The sequence below is a fragment of the Pollicipes pollicipes genome, unplaced genomic scaffold (genome assembly GCF_011947565.3).
Source record: "Pollicipes pollicipes isolate AB1234 unplaced genomic scaffold, Ppol_2.1 Scaffold_3087;HRSCAF=3621_pilon_pilon_pilon, whole genome shotgun sequence".
Lineage (NCBI taxonomy): Eukaryota > Metazoa > Arthropoda > Thecostraca > Pollicipedomorpha > Pollicipedidae > Pollicipes > Pollicipes pollicipes.
In genome coordinates this window covers 29,317,616-29,337,109 of record NW_023596225.1, presented here as the reverse complement: position 1 = coordinate 29,337,109, position 19,494 = coordinate 29,317,616, and the positions used below count along the sequence as shown (strand labels likewise).

The 19,494-nt window shown below is 52.4% G+C and overlaps 1 protein-coding gene across 1 annotated transcript; it reads left to right on the top strand.

Moving 5' to 3' along the window:
• The first annotated feature begins 17,487 nt into the window (after positions 1 to 17,487).
• On the top strand, positions 17,488 to 18,221 carry LOC119090484 (protein extra-macrochaetae). Its single transcript, XM_037213303.1, has 2 exons — positions 17,488 to 17,857; positions 18,133 to 18,221. The coding sequence occupies exons 1-2, from the start codon at positions 17,570 to 17,572 to the stop codon at positions 18,157 to 18,159; spliced, it is 315 nt and encodes a 104-aa protein (XP_037069198.1). The 5' UTR covers positions 17,488 to 17,569; the 3' UTR covers positions 18,160 to 18,221.
• Positions 18,222 to 19,494: the final 1,273 nt, after the last annotated feature.

Sequence of the window (19,494 nt, the reverse complement as noted above, 5' to 3'; positions counted from 1 at the left end):
CAGCTGCGCTGGCGGTGGGGATCCGTGGGGACACTCGAGGATCCGTGCGGATGCAGGAAGCGGCTTCGGTGTAGGGTCGTGGGACTGATGTGCAGAGGCTCAGCGTGGGGTCAAGAGGCCATCCCCAAATCACGTGCGGAAACGATCAGTAATAGAGCTGCGCTCCACTTGCGGAAAGAGGACGTGTGTAGAGAGCCAAGGACACGGCGAGAGCGCGGAGGTAGCCCCGCATAGGATACTTGCCACGCCGAATATGACAATGCTAGTTGCAGTAGAAAAGTAAGAAAGGTTATAGAAGCGAAGATAAACATTACAGGCATGTAAGACACCATAAATACTGCCTGAAAACCCTGCCATTATTAATTTTCCAGTGGGAAAACATTATACATCTCAATGCGCCCATTCAGATATCATTTTCTAACGTGCATAATGCACAAGAGCTTCCTGCGCTCTCGTCACATGAGCTCTGCCAGCCATTTTTACAGACAGGCTTCTCGTGGCGGTGTTGTTCTAGTCCTCCGTGTCATAGCGGACGGAACACTCACGCGCATAACACTGCACCGCTGAGCGTTCCACACACCCTCATAAGTGTCTGTTGAAACCCCCGTCGCCGTCATGCGGAGTCGACTCTCCTCGCCTTGACCCCGAGCCCGCGCGCTTTCTTTCCGGAGGGACAGCGGGAGACACGTGTGCGTCATCATCGCTTTGCACCGGCTGGCTCCCCTCCCCGGGTGGTGCGGACGGGCCTGCACAGGTGGGCTCTGTGCATGCCAGCCCGCGTGTCCGCTTCCTACCCGCGGAGTGGGTGTGCCACGATGACGTCATTCAGAAGCGTCACCGAGCTTTGAGCCGCGCGGATGCCGTTCGGTATCACAAGGTCATGCCGGTTGTATGTACGTAAAGGAGAATCGCTCCTGTCACTGGGACTTGGAGGGGCATCTTTGCCAGATAACTGATCCATTAAAGCCCCAGCTCCACCCTCAATGTGCTGAAGGTCCTAAGATCACGCAACGCAGGGCTGTCAATACTACGCCCGGCCCTACCAGCGACACCGGCGTTCGTTCGCGTTGGTGCCGGACCACGATCGGGGGAGGCGCCCCAAGGCGTCCTGCAGATGCGGGGCCGGAGGAGGACAGCGCCCCCTCTCCTCCTCCCACAGGACAGTCAGGGAGGCTGCGGCGGCAATGAGAACTGGGCAGGCGCCGCCAGGGAGGCTGCGGCGACGACAAGGACTGGGCAGACGCCGTCAGGGAGACTGTGGCGGTGACAAGGACAGGCAGGTGCCGTCAGGGAGGCTGCGGCGGCGACGAGGACGGGGCAGGTGCCGTCAGGGAGGCTGCGGTGGCGACGAGAACGGGGCAGGCGCCGTCAGGGAGGCTGCGGCGGCGACGAGAACGGGCAGGCGCCGTCAGGGAGGCTGCGGCGGCGACGAGAACGGGACAGACGCGTGGCTCACTTGACAGCCGTTTGATCGCCTCGGCTGAAGCGAGCAATATAAGTGATTTACGAACCGACCGAGTGCATCGAATATCTCCAGCATCGAAATTGCGGGATGCATACCTTTTAGGAAGATCTAACGCCACCTACACAAACGAGAAGCCGTGCAAAAGTCGCGTAGGAGGGACGAAGGATGTAAGGCAGTCTGCTCAGTTGGCCTGCATAAACTGCGCTCCTCTATTCGGACTGGACCCTCGCTGTGCATGCTAGTGATGAGAGGGTAAACGGAAAGACCGTGCACTGACCATGCATTACCTGGATTAGGGCTGGCATGTCTGGACTATTACGGTTCTTCAGCGGGGAAAGGTCTGGCGTACCACACACATGAGCTCAGCCACCTGCTCCCTGTTAAAGCCACATACTTTGGACTTCAACTGGTGTGCCTGATCCCACTTTCGGGGTGGTTTGTTGCGCTCCAGAATGGCTGAAGACCCATCTCTCATGATGCCGTCTCAGTGGCGCCGTCCAGTGCTCAATATCCAGTGATGTTTCAGAATAGCTGAACATGCGTCTCCCAAGATGTTGTCTCGGAAACTGTCCAACTGTCAATGTCCAGTGACGCTTTGTAATAGCTGAAGACTCATCTCTCAAAATGCCGTCTCAGTGACTCTGTCCAGTGGTCAATGTCCAGTGACGCTTCAGAATAGCTGAAAACTCGTCTCTCAAGATGCCGTCTCAGTGACTGCCCAGTGGTCAATGTCCAGTGACGCTCTCGGAAGCACTCCCATGTAGCAGCTGAGTCTCGGGACCTCTGTTCTTTCCCAGGCCGTAACCAGCTATGTGTGGTAAAGCATCAGCTGCTGGGTGTTCCGCGTTGAATGTCAATTTTTAAAACGCCATGATGTGTTTAACAAGCGTTTGCTGACATATCTCTTTATCTTGCAAATGTTCCAACATTTGGGCGTTTTCGTTGTCACCGACAGTGTTTATCTACCTTCCAAAACTTTTTCAAAGACAGCCCCTGAACACGAACTCACTTTTCAAAATACCAAAATAACCGACACCTGTTACTGTCTTGCAACTAGCATGTTTAGGCGCTGAGGGCTGGGACAAAGTCCTGCATCTCTAGTTTCCAGGCCACAATAATTGTGTGACGGGCGCCGACCTAATTATAGAGCAATTTCCACCAATGATTATCCAATAGCGCGAGCTTGAACATTTTTTGGTATCCTTACTTGAGCTTTTAAAATTGACATATCAAGTGAAGCGCCCCGTATATGACTGACTTGCGACCGTGCTAACAGGACGTGGTCGTCGCGGCCGGTGATTGGCTCTCGTGTGACTGAACCTTGACCGGTCCGGCCTGCTGTTGACTCTGAGCGCGCCTCCCTCACCGCCGCAGGGGACGGCCTGTTCTGTACCTGTTGCGTTAGCGTGGTTTTGACTAGTATTATAACGGTACACATCTTACACCCCAAGATCGGTAACGGCTTTGCCCAAAGTGTACTCGGCCAGAGGGTCATCGTGCAACGCATTAAACTAAACCTTCACGTATAAGTGGTTGGGTATGGCTAACCATAGCATCTACGGCGCAAGAAGATGAAGGATTATTTTCCGCTGATGAACGCGTGCATTTCACAAAAGAGAGCCGTCAGATTGTGTCGCCCGCGATCCGTCCGGTTTACCTTATGTTTGTTTGTCCAGTTTGCATGCAAGTATATATATATATATATATATATATATATATATATATATATATATATATATATATCATAACTTCCGAGCCACTCCCTTCGAAGAATGTTGCTGCCACTACCAGCCTCTGTGACACTCAGGCTGCTTTTCAGCACCAGTGTCAGCTCCAGCTCCAGTACCACCTACAGTTTTAATTCCTGCTCCAGACCAGCGGCAGTTTGTGCTCAGCACAGCGCCATCTCCATCCCTATCTCATCCCCAACTCCAGCTCATCCCAACTCTAGCTCGGTAACCAACTCCAGCTCAGCACCAGCTCCAGCCCAGCACTAGGTCTAACTTTGGATCTAGCTCCAAGTTTAGCCCGGACTGGGCGTCAGGCCAGCTCAGCTCCAGCTGTCATCTGAGTCCAGCTCTCGCTCAGCTCACTTCCGGTTGACGGCGGCGGCGAGTGCCGTCCCGTGCTCGACGCCATGTGACGCCACGCCTATCAGCTGATTATAATTTTGCCCGCCTCTTCATCAGGTGACCACCCAGTGATGACGCCCTCTCGTTGGCACCGCAATTTGTGTGGCACAGGAAGAAGCAATTAATCACTCTGGTTTATGATCCCATTCGTTACAGACGACATCAAGCTCCAGGTAACGAATGGTGCTACCAGTTTGGGGAGAACAACGTGCCAGTCAGAGGCGTAGGTTCCATTTCAGTTGAAGGGGGTTCCAGCCCCTCCCCAACCTATCCATGCCAACTTTGAGAAGAAGATGAGCCAAGTACGGAGATGAACCTATTCTTTTGGATCTTGAGGATAAGCTTAGCCACATTTTCTTGTTCAACCCCCACCTCTTCCTTAGTTCATTTTGCAATGAACCTTGTTTAATGGCGCATCCACACTTCGTTTACAACGAACGAAGGGCAATAAAAGAAGAGCGAAACGGCGAACGAGCGGAGAATAATGAGCTCCACAACACCGCGGTTCATGGACGAGCCGCCAAGCTCCGGCGCTGGTGGGGCATGGCCCCTGCCTCGCAGCGTGGCCGGGACCAGCAAACGGTACCGGGCGTGGGGGCCCTCGAGATCCAGGGCCTCTAAGGGCGGGCCCTGGCAAAATCGGTGGGTCAGCGATAGCCGTCCAATCAAGTAGCTTGGAAAGTCACGATGTAATCCTGCGCAATGTGAAGCCGGATGATTTCCCGCAGATGAATGGGGCCCCTCTGCATGTCATCGCCCACTTGTGAGCTTTTACTCCGGTCTGGTCACCTGTCGGCATGGCTCGTATTGTAATCACGGTGCGCTGGCGATTGGAAGTGATTCGGTGTGATGTGACAAAGTTCCTCACTACGAGGACGTTATGCCGTGTTGTCACTAGACATGCGACGGTGACACAGAACAGCGACAGGTCGCTGCCGGGTGCCTGCCCGGGCCCTGCGGACCTACTGGGCGTGTCGAGTGGTGCGGCCGGCTGGCTGACTTCAGCCGCGCAGTTGACGAGCACGCCGCTCCCGCACGGCCCTGCCAGCGCCGGGCGGGGCTGGCGCCGGCGATGCCCTGGGTCAAGTCCTGGGTCATGGGCTGAGTCATGGACTGGGTCATGCTCGGTCACCCTCAGATGACCCCATCTCGCGCGGCCGCGCAGGATGAGACTCTCGACGGGGCTGTCGGGCCCGGCCGTCCGCCGGCGGATGACGGCACATGAGGCCGCAGGTGGCGCCCGGAGGAGGCAGGCCGGCCGGCTGCTGCCGACGACACGGCGACACTGCACGCCCCACTGCTCTGACAGACTCCGGCGAGGAAGCTGCGACGCTATCGGAGCGATATTTTTGTGTGGATGCGAACCGGTTTCGACTAACGGTGCACCAGCAGATGTGATGTCTGAACTCGGCTCAGGGCGCGCGAGTGGTTTGGTTTCGCTTGGTGATTGGTTCTGATGCATGTTTATTGCGAGCGAGGCCACATGCCGTGTGTGCTTTGATTGAGTGACGGGAAAACTTCCAGTTTGAGCGGCATAACCTGGCTGTCATGTTTTCCAGCAAATGGTATCCTTGCCATCAACCGTCGCAGATTTGTGCATTGTTTCAAAATGAGAAGCACAGCTACGTGAAAGTTGCATCATACAATGCTTGAGCATTTCCAGACACGCTGTTCATTCAGGCTTTACTTTTCTCCCGCATTGAAGTCCAACAGCAGAAACACATTGCTCTCCCATTCAAGTAACATGTGAAGCATCAAATATTTTAGGTGTCAAAGGGCAGTGCATCCGAGGAGAAGCCGGAGCCAGATCTAGACTACCAAGCGTCACAGTAACGCGCCACTAACACATTTTGACGCAGGGGAGAAAGGACGATCGCTTTGGTGAAAATGAGAGTCGATTTGTGCGCCTGGTCACGCGCTCTGAAAAGCAAAGCACGGATGTACCGTTTTGGGGATGTCTTTTTATGACATGAAGTCAGATCTCGGCGGCTGCAGTGGATTCAAACTTGAAAGAACTCGACGGCGTACGTAAATGTACCATCCACAAATGAGTTAGTGACATCAACTCTGTTCCAGTTCACAGGTGCACCAGTATTCGACCACCGAGGATCGGGCATCCCCACATCTTCCGATAGAACATGAGTGGCGCAGCTGGGGGGGGGGAGGGGGGAGGAGCAGATTTTATCTTGCATGTATTAATCGTCACGAGTTACGTAATGCATGTGCACAGGTAGCCAGGACTCCAAATCGATGGAGTCGCAAACTGGCCTCGACGCTGACGTTCCCTTAAACACCAAGCCACCAACAACTCCAAATAAGCGTAGGAAACACCGCAAATGCGGTAATACGCATGTTCATGTCAAGATGAACGACAACACAAGTGGACACTAATGCTACTCTTCAAAACACACATTCGATATTATTCATGATCGTGTGTGCTTCATGTGCACGTGGCAGTCAACCGGCAAAAAACTATGCAGGAGTGAAGTTACTTTATGGTTGTTACCCACATGAGCTTGTTTGCTTCCTTTTCTTTTGCAATGTTTTTGTGTTTTACTACACTTTTGTCACAGTCATCATAACCGTTAACACGCATTCGGGGGGAGGGGATATCATTTGACCCTCCTGATGTTTTTTTCCAGAACAGCTCCTGAGTGGTGCAGCGTGTGGCGACGACAAACTTCGAGTACCTGTAAAGAAATAGGTAGCCGATATTTTGGTATAACAAATTAGCTATGCCTCCGATCGCTGATCTGTAGTTGGTCAGTCAGACCATTGTTGCTAGCGAAGGCATTCTTCAGAGATTTTTTCAAGCTGATGCGACAACAGAGTAATAAATAACATCATACGATTGAGATTGTGTCTTGGAGCACGAGGCAATTAAAGTAAGATTACAATTAATTTCATTAACCTTGGATCAGGTGTGAACCACACATCACGGTCGAAAACAAACCGATCTTACGGGAAACTACAAATTATGAAGCATGTTTTGACGCGCATTTTGACTTCCTTGATCACAAGGACGTTTAGGGGTTTCTCACTTCAAATCCATGAAGGTCAGCAAAAGTCACTGGCCTTAAATGACCTTGATGAGCCCATTGCTTTGAAAATATGCCGCCTTGAATAGCTTTTGACGCCCATTCAAAATTCAAATACCAAAAATTATTGATGGTTTTTGGTAATTTTAGCTCCCTAAAGACCAGAAAGTGAGCTTTTGCTTGGTCGACTTATCTGGGCTAAAGCTGCCCACGTTGGGAGGTCTGAAAGCACTTTGAACACCGATATCGAGTTTGACTTATTTTGCCTGATTTGGCCTGAGGCGCATGAACTAGAGGCCTCAAAATTTAGCGCAAAGGAACCCACTGCAGGTCTACGCACTATGATGACGTGAAGTCCAGCTCATTTAGTTCGTTTAGATGCCAGGAGCCAAAAAGGGAGCACGTCCGGGCGAGTGTTAATTGTTGGAAATTGATCAATTTCGTTGACGAAATTACCAGGCTTGGTCCCAGCCAAATCTAGAAGCCTGCAGACGATGCGAGTTGTGGAATTAGCACTCAAACGCCTCGTCAGCGGGCCTCTGTGTGCTTACATGTCATGAATAGCGAACTTTCTGGATGACTTGACTTCTTCTGGCCTTGTCATCGTGTTATTATACATGGATCAGACCCACCAGGATGCATTTTCAAAACGTCTCGTCCCATGTGCTACATAATCATTATTCAAAAAGATGCGGTATCTTTTCTCAACGATCGTGTCGGCCACGAAAGGCAAACAAAATAATGACATGTTCACCGCTATCTCAAACGTAGACGCTGTCTCGTACGCCAGACTCCTGAAATATTGTGTCTGGATGTGACGGGCATGCGACACTCAATACAAGATTTGCTCATTACAGATGAATTTCAAAGCAGCTGGTCGCTCTGTCACGTTTGAGAGTGTGACTCATTGTGCGGTCGTCATTCCAGCAGCCCAGCTGATCAGCGCGATAGCCTTCATCATCATTTTCAATCAGCACGCTCCAAAAATAAGAACAAAGCACATATGCAACACTACACAAGATAGCATGCCGTTGGCCTGGAATTCCTGCAGGTGTCGGCAGTGGAGTGCCCTGTAGGAGGAGCGCAAAGCTACAATGAAGTTCGCTGGATCTTGCAGTAACCCATCGAAACCTGCACACTCCAGTACAACGGACCTCGAGATCCATATGAACATATGGTGCTTCTAAACCACTGCATTTCAGACAGGTGACTGGACGGGTGACAGACACAAGTGACACCAACCTGGCGCGAAGTGTGCGTCAGAATAGCACGTCATGTCACTGCAAAGTGCCGATGGTTTGGGGCACGTGCCCCCACTGTGTGGGTTTACTGGCAGACGAAGATGAACCAGGACGTCAAGAAACCCGCGTCTGCGTGCAGCATTTGGGCATGCGTTGTATGCATCAGATGAGGGTTGGAATCCCTGAATGCGCTTATGCATAATGCAAATTCGCTCCTCACGGTTCATGCATCCGATCAAATGTGAGCAACGCTGCACCTACAGCCACCATCCCCACCGAGCGCCGACCAGCTGTGCCAGTGGAGCTTGTCTGTGAATGACGTTCATAATCTGAAGACGTTGCAGCTGTGAAAAAGACGGCATGCCAGTGTAACGCGCCCGTACCCCTCACTGCATACGCTTCTTTACGATCGGAAACCAGTGGGTACAGCCGACACGCCGTCTGGGGGCGTGAACCAGCGAGGATGCAGGTAAGATCAGGCCCCGACGACCACCATGACTCAGCGGCACAGCCTCCGCAACTCCGAACTTCGGCAGGTCGCTATACCCGTTTCCGCTCACGAAACGTGGGCTAGAATCCTGAGAACACAAAAGAACAGGACGAGCTTGTCCGAACAAGGCGGTGGTTCCGCGGCGCAGGCCCGCCATGCCGCTTCAACAAAAATAGTTGGCATGAGGCATAAGGCTGCGCATGGAAAGCAGCAAGCCTTCGAGCCTTAACGTAATGTTGGAAGGCTCCTTGAGGAAACTGCTGAGCCCGAATGTTTAAACTTGTTTTGACAGAAACTCAACAGTAATCGTAGCTTTAATGGCATATACACCCACAAGAATGTCTTATAAATGTGCCTAATTTATCGGATGAAACAAGGAATTACGAAAAAAACACGGGTGTTTATGCATTATTTGTAGATTTATGATATATAGCTTATCACTAAGGGGTAGGAAACCTGTTGAAACATCAGCGAAGCTTTGGTTTGATTACCTTGCATTTTATTTAACATTACAATATACGTATCCCGGCCTAGGCATGCTTCATCATGGGTTAAAAGGCATGTTCCATGTTTGAACATACTGGGGCAAGTGTCATATAAGATGAAATAAGCTTACTGTGAATATTGGCTTGTAAAAAACTTCTCCAGAAAAAAGATCTACGTCCATCAATACATCATCGTTGGATCACGGCATGGAGCGTCTTCATGACGTCAGATCCGCTGCCAGTCTGGCCGCGTCAGAATTGCCACTGCATCGGACGGCCGACTCACTTAAAACACTAAAACCTGCCGACAGGTGACGATGTTTGCCGGGGTGTGTTGCTGAACCTGAATGTGGTTATGTGCTTGTATTTGGCCCCTTTTTCATGGTGGTTTTACATATCTGTCTGCGATTTGATATGTTTTACTTGCATTTTTATGCTCGGTTACAGGGCAGCTCTTAAGTTTCCCGGTTTCCAACCATATTTGCACCATAACTCGCACCACCGCCCAAACTCCTGTATTATGTAGCACAAAGCGCGATTCGAGTTCGGCACTCGTGTTAAACGCGTTAAATTAGGCGGAGACCAATTAGCGTCTATTAACTGATTGCCCGAGACCAACTGGCGTTCGCAGTGTCCGTCGCGCACACGTCCGGTTTATCCGGTTTTAAGATACTTAGGAGGCGTGACCAAAATGTTCTGACGTGGGAAGACATATTGAGTCGCATTAGCAAGAGTGTGGGTCAATGCGAGCGGGTCGTCACTCGCTCTCGAGCGCGAACCACGGACAAACGCGCTTGCGACAAACGCGACAAACACTGTAACGATTAGTGCCAGATCTCAGTGACCAGAGGAGATGAATACCAACCGCGTAGCGTAGGTGAACGTACCCGCTAAAAATCACAAATGAGTCTCGAAGCTGTCCGAATGTTGCGTGCGTTAATAAATGGTTGGAAATTGTTCAACGTCGCATGTTCCGAACATATCTCGTGTATAAGGCACTGGGACCTATAACATTATTCACATAGATAAGACGGCAGTCATAGCCTCATTCTTCGGAGAAAGACCCAGGAGAATGGAGACATAGATGCGTTAGTCGTCGTTATACCTAATTACAGAGATATAATGCCTAGATCGCATCTATATCTCCATTCTCCTGGATTTTCTCCAAGGAATGTGCCTATTACTACTGTCCCTCTGTTTTGTTTTAGTTCTACACTCGCGAAAATGGGGAAGGCATTACGGGAAGAATATTTCAAAGTCACCCTAGTATTCGTGACATCAAAATAACGTCATTAAAATCCTACCATTCCATGAGCCATGCGGCGATCAAGGCCAAGCAGGAATACAATTGTCGAGGTGGTCATATTTGGCGTTCTTAAGCGCGATTTCCACATGTACCGGCGCCAAACGGCTCTCAGTTAATGTTATGCAAGGTACGATGACAAAATCAAAACCTGCCCGTTGAGGAGCATATTTGCTAAACAGATAATTATGCTGTCTAGAGCAGCCTTTTCCACAAAAAATATACCAATAGCGAGCTGGTTTTATTACATCTGATCCTGGCTTCAATATCTTCAAATGTGAAACATTCCCTTTAACATTGTCTGGAATAGACATTGCAATATCATGGCCTTTTTCAACCAATGATATGCGTAAATTGTCGTGCAAATTTTGCATCAATGGACATCCACCTGCTAAATGATAATGATTGATAGATTGTCCAGTCCACTAATGAAACCTACGGATACCCGTTGCCGAATATGCCTGGATTCATTAGTCTAGGTCTTGACGTCATCCATGTGGTACTAACCATCAACCCACCCATTGTGTGTGTGTGCTGCCACCTCACTCATCACCCAACGAAGCGCTAACGAGGGATCAGTCGCAACGCGTGAGGCGTTTTGCTGGTGGTAGCCATATTGCATATATCAATCGCTGACAGAAGTGACGTAACCAACATTTCGCCAAGGAACGGGCCAAATTGGGTGAGAGGAGGCGCTGATAGTCACGAGGCTCGCTCTTTTCCGATCTTTGTCGCGTTCGGGATCTTTTAATACTCTGTCTACTATTTGAATGCCTCGGGGCCCGTTTCTTTGTTTCAGAAGCCGTGCGGATGTAAAACCACTAGAGCCTCCTCCCACACCAAAGCCCAGGGGAAATTATTCCAATTTCTCCCATCCCTGACCATGCCGCTGGCAGAAAACAATAAAGTGCTCTATTTATTGCATACTTCGATTGTACGAAGTACCACGGAAGTGAGCAATACGACACTAGCGCCACCTGTCCCTATGCCTGATTGCCACCAGGAGCATTACCGCCCAATGGCGTCACCGATAGAGCTGAGCTTTGAAAAACGCTCACAGAGCAGTGAGCGATAAGGGCTGTTTCCGAAACGATTGAAATCGCCTGCTAGAGCTGAACACCTAATAAAACTTATGCCTACGTCTAACACGGATGAGGGAGCAAATGAGTGGTGAAGGTGTGACCTGAACTAGCACTCATTAGCGGTCAATGCATAAAGAGCAATATGACTTGCTTTTGTGCTTGAGTCCCCGAATGAATACGACACTTAACTCCTAAAGCTAAAGCAGGCAGCCGACGACCAAGGGCAATGACGCACTTCCCCACTGGTAACGGCATGCACTCTAGTGGACACTTATAAAACTAAATGTAAGTTCTGTTGCCGCTAGGTGCCCGTAGGACGCCACTTCTCCGGCCTAGGCCGGCATTCCGGAGCTTCAGACCAGCACAGCGGATAAGCAATTTTTCCTTGACCCACAACCCTTATTAATCCCGTGGGGTATTCACTAGCATGGGTGTCAGCGTGGTCGCAAGGATGGTCATGTAGGGCGCGGAGCCTTGCGGAGGGAGGGGAGTCCTGATCGATGTTGCTACCTGGGTTGAAAATGAGCTTTCCGCCGAACCGATTACCGATATTCAAGCTTAAGAATACACGGAATACTTTCACAATATGAGATGACTATATCTTCCTCCCTTATTTCACCGCGAAGAGCAGAGAAATGCCTCAAGAGTCCTTTTGGAGGATGAGCACAGTCCAAAATATTCAACACCGTCAATATAATCGTCATTTAACATTATAACGTCACTTAACCAGTGTCTCTTGGTGTATTGAAGGTCATCAATTCAACATGATAACTTTCAAATCCTAATGCCGAAAAAGGAACTGCAGACCTTTCTCTCTAACATCAAGCACCAGAACTGCCTTTTCTTCTGTACGATTGTTTTTCGCTTTACGTATATTTACGATTCTTCACGCCTAAATTAGTGTTGAAAAACTTTTGCTCAGCGCCTACAAGCTTGACTTTTGTGTTCCTGATGCTACTCAGTTGTCGATATGCTATCATGTCAAGTATCTGGTTAAACGCAATTACCCTTAAACCCTTGTGTGTCGTGGACAATATTTTGGGATATACTGGCATACTTTTAGTATTCAGGAAACAATACCGTATGATTCTACTTCAAGTGGTAATCACACTACGTAAGAATGAACAAAAGATAGCTGTCTGAAAACGCCTTTTGATATAACAGCGCCACTGAAACAGAGACGCGCGCGCAGCGTAAGCGTTGCGGAACAGGACGCGGGAAGACATCCGACGCTCACAGCTGCACCTCTCCGGGCTCCGCTGGGCTCTCAGCTGACGGGGGGGACACCGCGGCGTTCATGCTATCGAAACCGTCACTACTCTGGACCCGAGTCGAGTGATGGCGCCTCTTGCTGCAGGTGTCTCTCCCCGCCGGAAGATGGAGCGCGCTGGGTCGTTCCGGATGAATTTAACGAAACGCCGTGACAAACGCACTTATGGCTAAGGAAAAGGGTCGGGTGCTGTTGAAAATATAACCATGGAAAAGTGATTGAATGACATGTAGATGCGGTGACCCAAGGCATACTGATCAGTAAAGCGCCAAACTGGAGACATTGAGAGACGTCTGAGAGATGGAGACGTTTGCACCAACCGTTACAAGACAGGAAGGCTGGCCGTGTCCCAATGACGAAAAATCTTCCACTTAAGGAAATTTACGCAAGATGGAAGAAAACAAGAAAGCATGTGATCTCTGGTGCGAGATGGCTGGCTACAAAGGAACTGGAAGAAAACCAGGAACGGCCAGGCCACGGATATCCATACTGAGTGATTCCGAAAGCCGCCAAGGCACACATGTTTGCGAGGATGTCTGCGAGGAGATAGCTGGGTAAAGAACCATGCGGAAAAAGATCGTGGCCAAAAGCTGCTGGCAGTAGCGTAGAACACGATAAAGCTCGCAATAGACAGTAGGACATGTGATAAATATTTTTTTTCAACAGAGATCGCATGACAAAAGAAAGCGCGAGATGTACGGTATAGAGCCCTCGCGGCGTGCGACATTCTTGAACGGCTTCTTGACGACTGCTGGCCTGTGTGCCGCATAGGGTGGTAGATGGCTGTAACAGGAGCAGATGGATCAGCGGTCGTTTGGCCTTAAGCCCTCCGCAGTGCTGTTACAACAGTGAAGCGTCGTGAACACTGGAAAGGGCTGGTGGCCAAAGCGTCTGTCATACGCCACTTGTTTGTTGTTGTTTTGCAGCTTCCCACCACCGCGTGCGACATACGGTTCAACAACCACAAAAAGATAGCAGTCACACAGGATGAATCTATTCATTTCATTCCATTCACCTCCCTGCTCATTACCAAGGTAACGGAAAAAGGTAGCACGGAGTAAAGGATTCATGGCATTCGGATTGCATGCCGGAAGGTCGTTTGGGATAAGCATCGTACGGGATGAAGGTCGTAATAACAAAATACCATGCGGGACAAAGACAACGCGGTACAGAACGCGTATGGCCGACTTCCTTTCCCAGGTAAGCTCAACGAGACCCTGACCAGAGACCGCCGTCCGAGGAAAATAAAGCTGGAGCCAAGCATTCGACTTTGTGCTTGAGGCATTCCCTCTGGAGATGTGTGCCCACCGCCGGAACCTTGCGCAGAAATACTGGTGATAAGCGTTGAACGATGCTTACCAAGTCAGCCCGATTAGTAGTTCCTGAGCCAAGATTCGTAGCATATTGTGTACATTTTTCCCAAATAAGTGCTGAGGATGCCAATCAGATCTCGCCTACTGGGTGCAAAGGTTAATGAGGCAGTAGGAGTGGGGGTTGGGGGGGGGGGGATCAAATATCTCCAGCCTTCACATTTTAGAATGCAACAAAACCCAGTGTCTTTATTGTCTTTTCTGAAGACTTGAGCTGCCTCTGTTCTTCTAAGTGCGGTTTGCCCCGGGCACGTTTTTTATCCTTCTGTTTTGTAAAGTTTTACAATGTATGGTGTGATATTATATTTCACCATATGACTACATCAATCGCCGACGATCTTTCGCCAACAATGGTTTATACAGCGATTTTGTTTACAGCGGTTTTATCTACAGCGGTTTCTTCAGCTTTTTTGCTGTCTACAGCGGTCAGCTGTCTACAACGGTTTTGTCTAGAGTGGTTTTGTCAACAGCGGTTTCTACAGCGGTTTTGTTGCTTACATTGGTCAGTTGCCCATAGTGGCTTTGTCTACAGCGGTTTTGTCTACAGCGGTTTCCATAGCGGTTTTGTTGTCTACAGCGGTCAGTTGTCTACAGCAGTTTTGTCTACAGCCGTTTCTAGCCTGCAGCATGTACTACGGCCTCTGGTCGTACAACCATTGGCAAGGGGGGCTTATCACCGCCTGACTGGAATCGATTCCAACTTCACCTCGCGACCTTATTGGCGGACTCCGAATTCGAATCAAAAAGACAATTCGACATCAGTAGTTGACTCCAGGTTGATTCCACTTCCCAAAAATACTTTGAGTCAACTCTGGCCTTGCATCAAGACAAAGTTAGCGATAGGTTTCAGCAGACACGAATCAATCAATCAAAAAGTTCGGCAAAATCAGGGGTGAGATAAGCCTGGCTCAAGATCTCCCACAACTCTCCCGCTTATTGCGGTGCATTCCATAGAAGTTTTGTATCCGAATGACAGATAAATTCATCACATCGAAGAAAACTTGGAAATTTGTGACGAAGGTAAAGACCAGTTCTAGTTATGACACAGAGGTAGGACCATTTCTGGCAACGTCTTACACGACAGACAGCTGCATCACAAAAACATAGCCCGAGGGCACCCTGCCGTGACGACCGACACCGCTCACGATAGTCTGCCGTGACGACCGACACCGCTCACGATAGTCGGCCGTGACGACTGACACTGCTCACGATAGTCGGCCGTGACGACTGACACCGCTCACGATAGTCGGCCGTGACGACTGACACGCTCACGATAGTCGGCCGTGACGACTGACACCGCTCACGAGTCGGCCGTGACGACTGACACCGCTCACGATAGTCGGCCGTGACGACTGACACCTCTCACGATAGTCGGCCGTGACGACTGACACCGCTCACGATAGTCGGCCGTGACGACTGACACCGCTCACGATAGTCGGCCGTGACGACTGACACTGCTCACGATAATCGGCCGTGACGATTGACACCGCTCACGATAGTCGGCCGTGACGACCGACACCGCTCACGATAGTCGGCCGTGACGACTGACACCGCTCACGATAGTCGGCCGTGACGACTGACACCGCTCACGATAGTCGGGCCGTGACGACCGACACCGCTCACGATAGTCGGCCGTGACGACTGACACTGCTCACGATAATCGGCCGTGACGACTGACACCGCTCACGATAGTCGGCCGTGACGACTGACACCGCTCACGATAGTCGCCGTGACGACTGACACGCTCACGATAGTCGGCCGTGACGACTGACACTGCTCACGATAATCGGCCGTGATGATTGACACCTCTCGATAGTCGTTTGGGACTACTAACGGACTAATAAACTATAACTAAATAGTTTCCCGTGATGACTAACACCGCTCACGATAGTCGGTCGTGACGACCAACACTTCTCACGATAGTTTACCGTGACGACTGACACCGCTCACGATAGTCGGTCTTGACGACCAACACCTCTCACGATAGTTGGCTGTGACGACTGACACCGCTCATGACAGAAGACTGTGACGACTGACACCGCTCATGACAGAAGACTGTGACGAATGATACCGCTCACGAATGGAAGAATGGATGAATAAAGGTACCATGGCAGAAGACGTTGTACTGCAGCTAAATTAGCACATTTCACATTTCTATGTCCATAGATTAGGAAAAATATAGCAAGAAAGTGTAGGCTGTAGAAGGATGGGGTGGAGAAAACTGATACCGTGGGAGGACAACCATTGGCCTATTTTGTCATCGAATAGTATGCTTGTCTCCAAAGTAAGTGTGTCACAGGGCTGCCCATTTGCTTCCATCCGGACACACCCCAAGACAACCACGGCAGGGCGCCAACTCGGCCTAAACAGGGCTCAGTCAGTGCTGTCCCAATACCGCCCCGGTACGGCACCAATACTACCACGACGTGGCTGCAGTCGTGAAGATAACCACGGGGCTGTTCTGGACGGAAATGCTCCTCCCCTCCGACTTTCCTAAATTGGCCTTGCAGCTCCCACTTTGTTTGAATAAAGAGCGTTTTTCGAATCGTTTCCATCAAAAACGCGACGCCAGTTCAGATCGTCCCGCAGACCCGGATCTGCCTCCTTCTCCAACCTCCGAGATGTGGCTACGCCCGTGGCTACAATGCCCGACCGTCCCCACTGCGAACCTGGTACGGTCCTGACTCCACCTCCGCACGGCGCCAGCACGGCACCAGCACGGCGCCAGCACGGCACCAACACGACACCAGCACGGCATCATCACGGCACCAGTACGACACCAGCACGGCCTGCCACGAGTGGATGTACAAGGCGGCTCGGATGCCGAGCAGCGGAAACCTCATGACTTCAGGGTCCTGAGTGTGGCTTACGTATCCTTCATATGACGCAGGATGTTGGCGCGTTAGGCGCAAAGACGCCCACGTTCATTTTGTACCCACGGCTCCTTCATTTAGATAATCATATTTTTCCTGGGACTGTTCCGTTGTGTGAAATATTATGCAATGAGAAAATGGATACGAAATGCACACAATCGTCGTGTTTTAGGGGAAAGCTCCCGCTGGAGTGCCGTGTTTGATTCCTGACCATTCGATTCATGGGACTGTTCCGTCGTGTGAAATATTTTGCTAGAAGGAAACATGTACGAAATACACGCAATCGTATCTTGGGAGAAAACCTCCTCTTCGAATGACGTTTTTGGTTACGAACCTTGTTCAGAGCACCCTGTATGTAGGCATAAGTATTCATAGCTGCCATCACAGCATCATTCATTACCATACGCAAATCACGCGGCATGTCAGTCATTGCTGGCTCAACTGCTGTCTTGAGACGTGGTGTCGACTCTCCCCGACAGCCACAGCAGACGGTCAGTTGGCCGGATCCCGACGACTTCCGCTCCATTCATTGAACCTCATCACTAGCGCAGCGCCACCGCGCCTACCTGCCCGCCCGACAGGAATCGACGTCGGCCGCGACAGATGGTAGAGTGACATTTAAACTTCCCTCCGCGGCGAGGCGTGCCATTGGCCGAGGCGGCGGCGCCCGGGCCAATCAGCGCGCGTGCCGCCACCTGCACGTCGAGCGCCGGCTGCGGCAGCCGGGCCGCCCGCCGCCGCTGTACAGTTGCGATAACACGGGAGTGGGCGGCGGGCGACGGATAGCGAGTTGCAGGAGGCACACGTGAAGGTCGCGACGATGAAGGCGGCTGTGGTGGACGCGAGTCGGACGGAGAAGCTGAGAGCAGACATGAAGGCGGCCGCCGCCCGGAGGAGCAGCTTCGACTCGGACGAGGTGCAGATGTACCTCAACAAGCTGACCGACCTGGTGCCCAACGCGCCCAAGCACCGCAAGCTCACCAAGCTGGAGGTGATCCAGTGCGTGATCGATTACATCTGCGACCTCGAGGACACGCTGCTCAGTCGGCAGCAGGTCAAGCCGGCGGCCGTTCTCGTCGAGACGCAAAACACAGCGTACCCTAGCCAGGTGAGGGCACCGCCGCTGCCGCGCGTCACCGGGTGCAGAGGGCTCCCATGAACGGTGCTCAGTCAGAATTGTGGGAAGGCCGCAGACTGGCCTCGGCTGGAGCTGGGCAAATGCACCGTCGGCCTCGTTTCGTCTGAAGTTTTTACCGCACGCGTCATGGTCGCCGCGGTCGCCACCGCCGTTCCCAGCACCGCGCCTGGCCGCCAGCCCTCGTCCCGCCGCAGGGCACAGCGCCTACTCTGCCCGAGCCGCCGCTGACGCCCAGCCTCTTGCAGGACTCGCCACCGGAGCCCAACTCGTGAGCGGCGCCGGCGCCGCGCTGACGTCACTGCTCTCCGGCCGGCCGGAGTTCCCCGGGCGGCGGCGGCGGCGGCGCTTCCGCCGGCGCGGCTGTCCGACCAACGTCGGCCCCGCGTCGGCGGCTTCCGGCCAGGCGACAGCTGCCGCCAGCCGCACCGGCTGTCGACCTGGGGTGCGCCGGCCTCCCCTCGCCCGGCGCAGATGGGGCTGCGCATGTCCCCCCCCCCCCCCACCCGACACCATTTGTTACGTGCATTATATGCGTTCACCTAAGCCTATGTTCGGTTATCTACGTCTGTGATATGAATACTATTTTGTATGTTGTGTGTGCGCAGGCTGGACCGGTATTAGCACGGGAGTACAAACTGGTGTCCGTGTGCGTGTGTGTACAGCGTTCCCTCCGTGCGCCGATATCGAGCAATACACGGCCCTGATCTGTATGTGCCAGGCATGTGAGCCGAGGACGAGGCAGCATACGCCCACGCAGCGGCGCTCTCACGGCCGCTGTCCCTCTAGTCGGGCGCTGGTACCTCTCCGCTGCGGCGGGCGCCGGCTTTCGTCCATCTCCGCCGCTGAGAGCTGGTCGTGGTGACGGCGCGGCTCTTGGCCGCTGGAGCTGATGAGGCCGCGGCCGTCGCCGCTGCCGCCGCACAGCGACACCTTTCTGGGAACGGCAGGGGAGGGGCGGGGCGCCCCGTCCTCCGTCCTCCGTCGGCGGCCGGCGGTGCGGGCGGCGCTACAAAGGCGTCCGGCCGCCGCGTGACACCTGGGCCCGGTCCCAGCTGCCGCCGTCCGGCCCCGCTCCGCCGGCTGTCCCCCTCGCCGGCCCATCTGGCGACGAGCCTGTCGAGCCGCCGGAGCGACGCGCCCGGGCTGTGGTGATCGGTCTGATGTTGGACGGTGGTCCACCGGGCTGTGGTCGGACGGTGAACCACCAGACCGTGGTGCTCGGTCCGATGGCGGACGGCCACCAGGCTGTGGTGCTCGGTCCGATGCCGGACGGCCACCAGGCTGTGCTGCTCGGTCTGATGCCGGACGGTGGTCCACCGGGCTGTGGTCGGACGGTTGGCCAACAGGCTGTGGTGCTCGGTCCGATGCTGGACGGCCACCAGGCCGTGGTGCTCGGTCCGATGCTGGACGGCCGCCAGGCTGTGCTGCTCGGTCTGATGCCGGACGGTGGTCCACCAGGCTGTGGTCTTCGGTCCGATGTCGGACGGTGGTCCCCCGGACGGTCCGGGCGGTACGCTGTATGGTCTGAACAGCCGCACCTTTTTGTATGATGCTGTTCGCTCGGACCATGCATCAAGCTAGCATTAAAGTCCGCCCTCTTGTAAAAT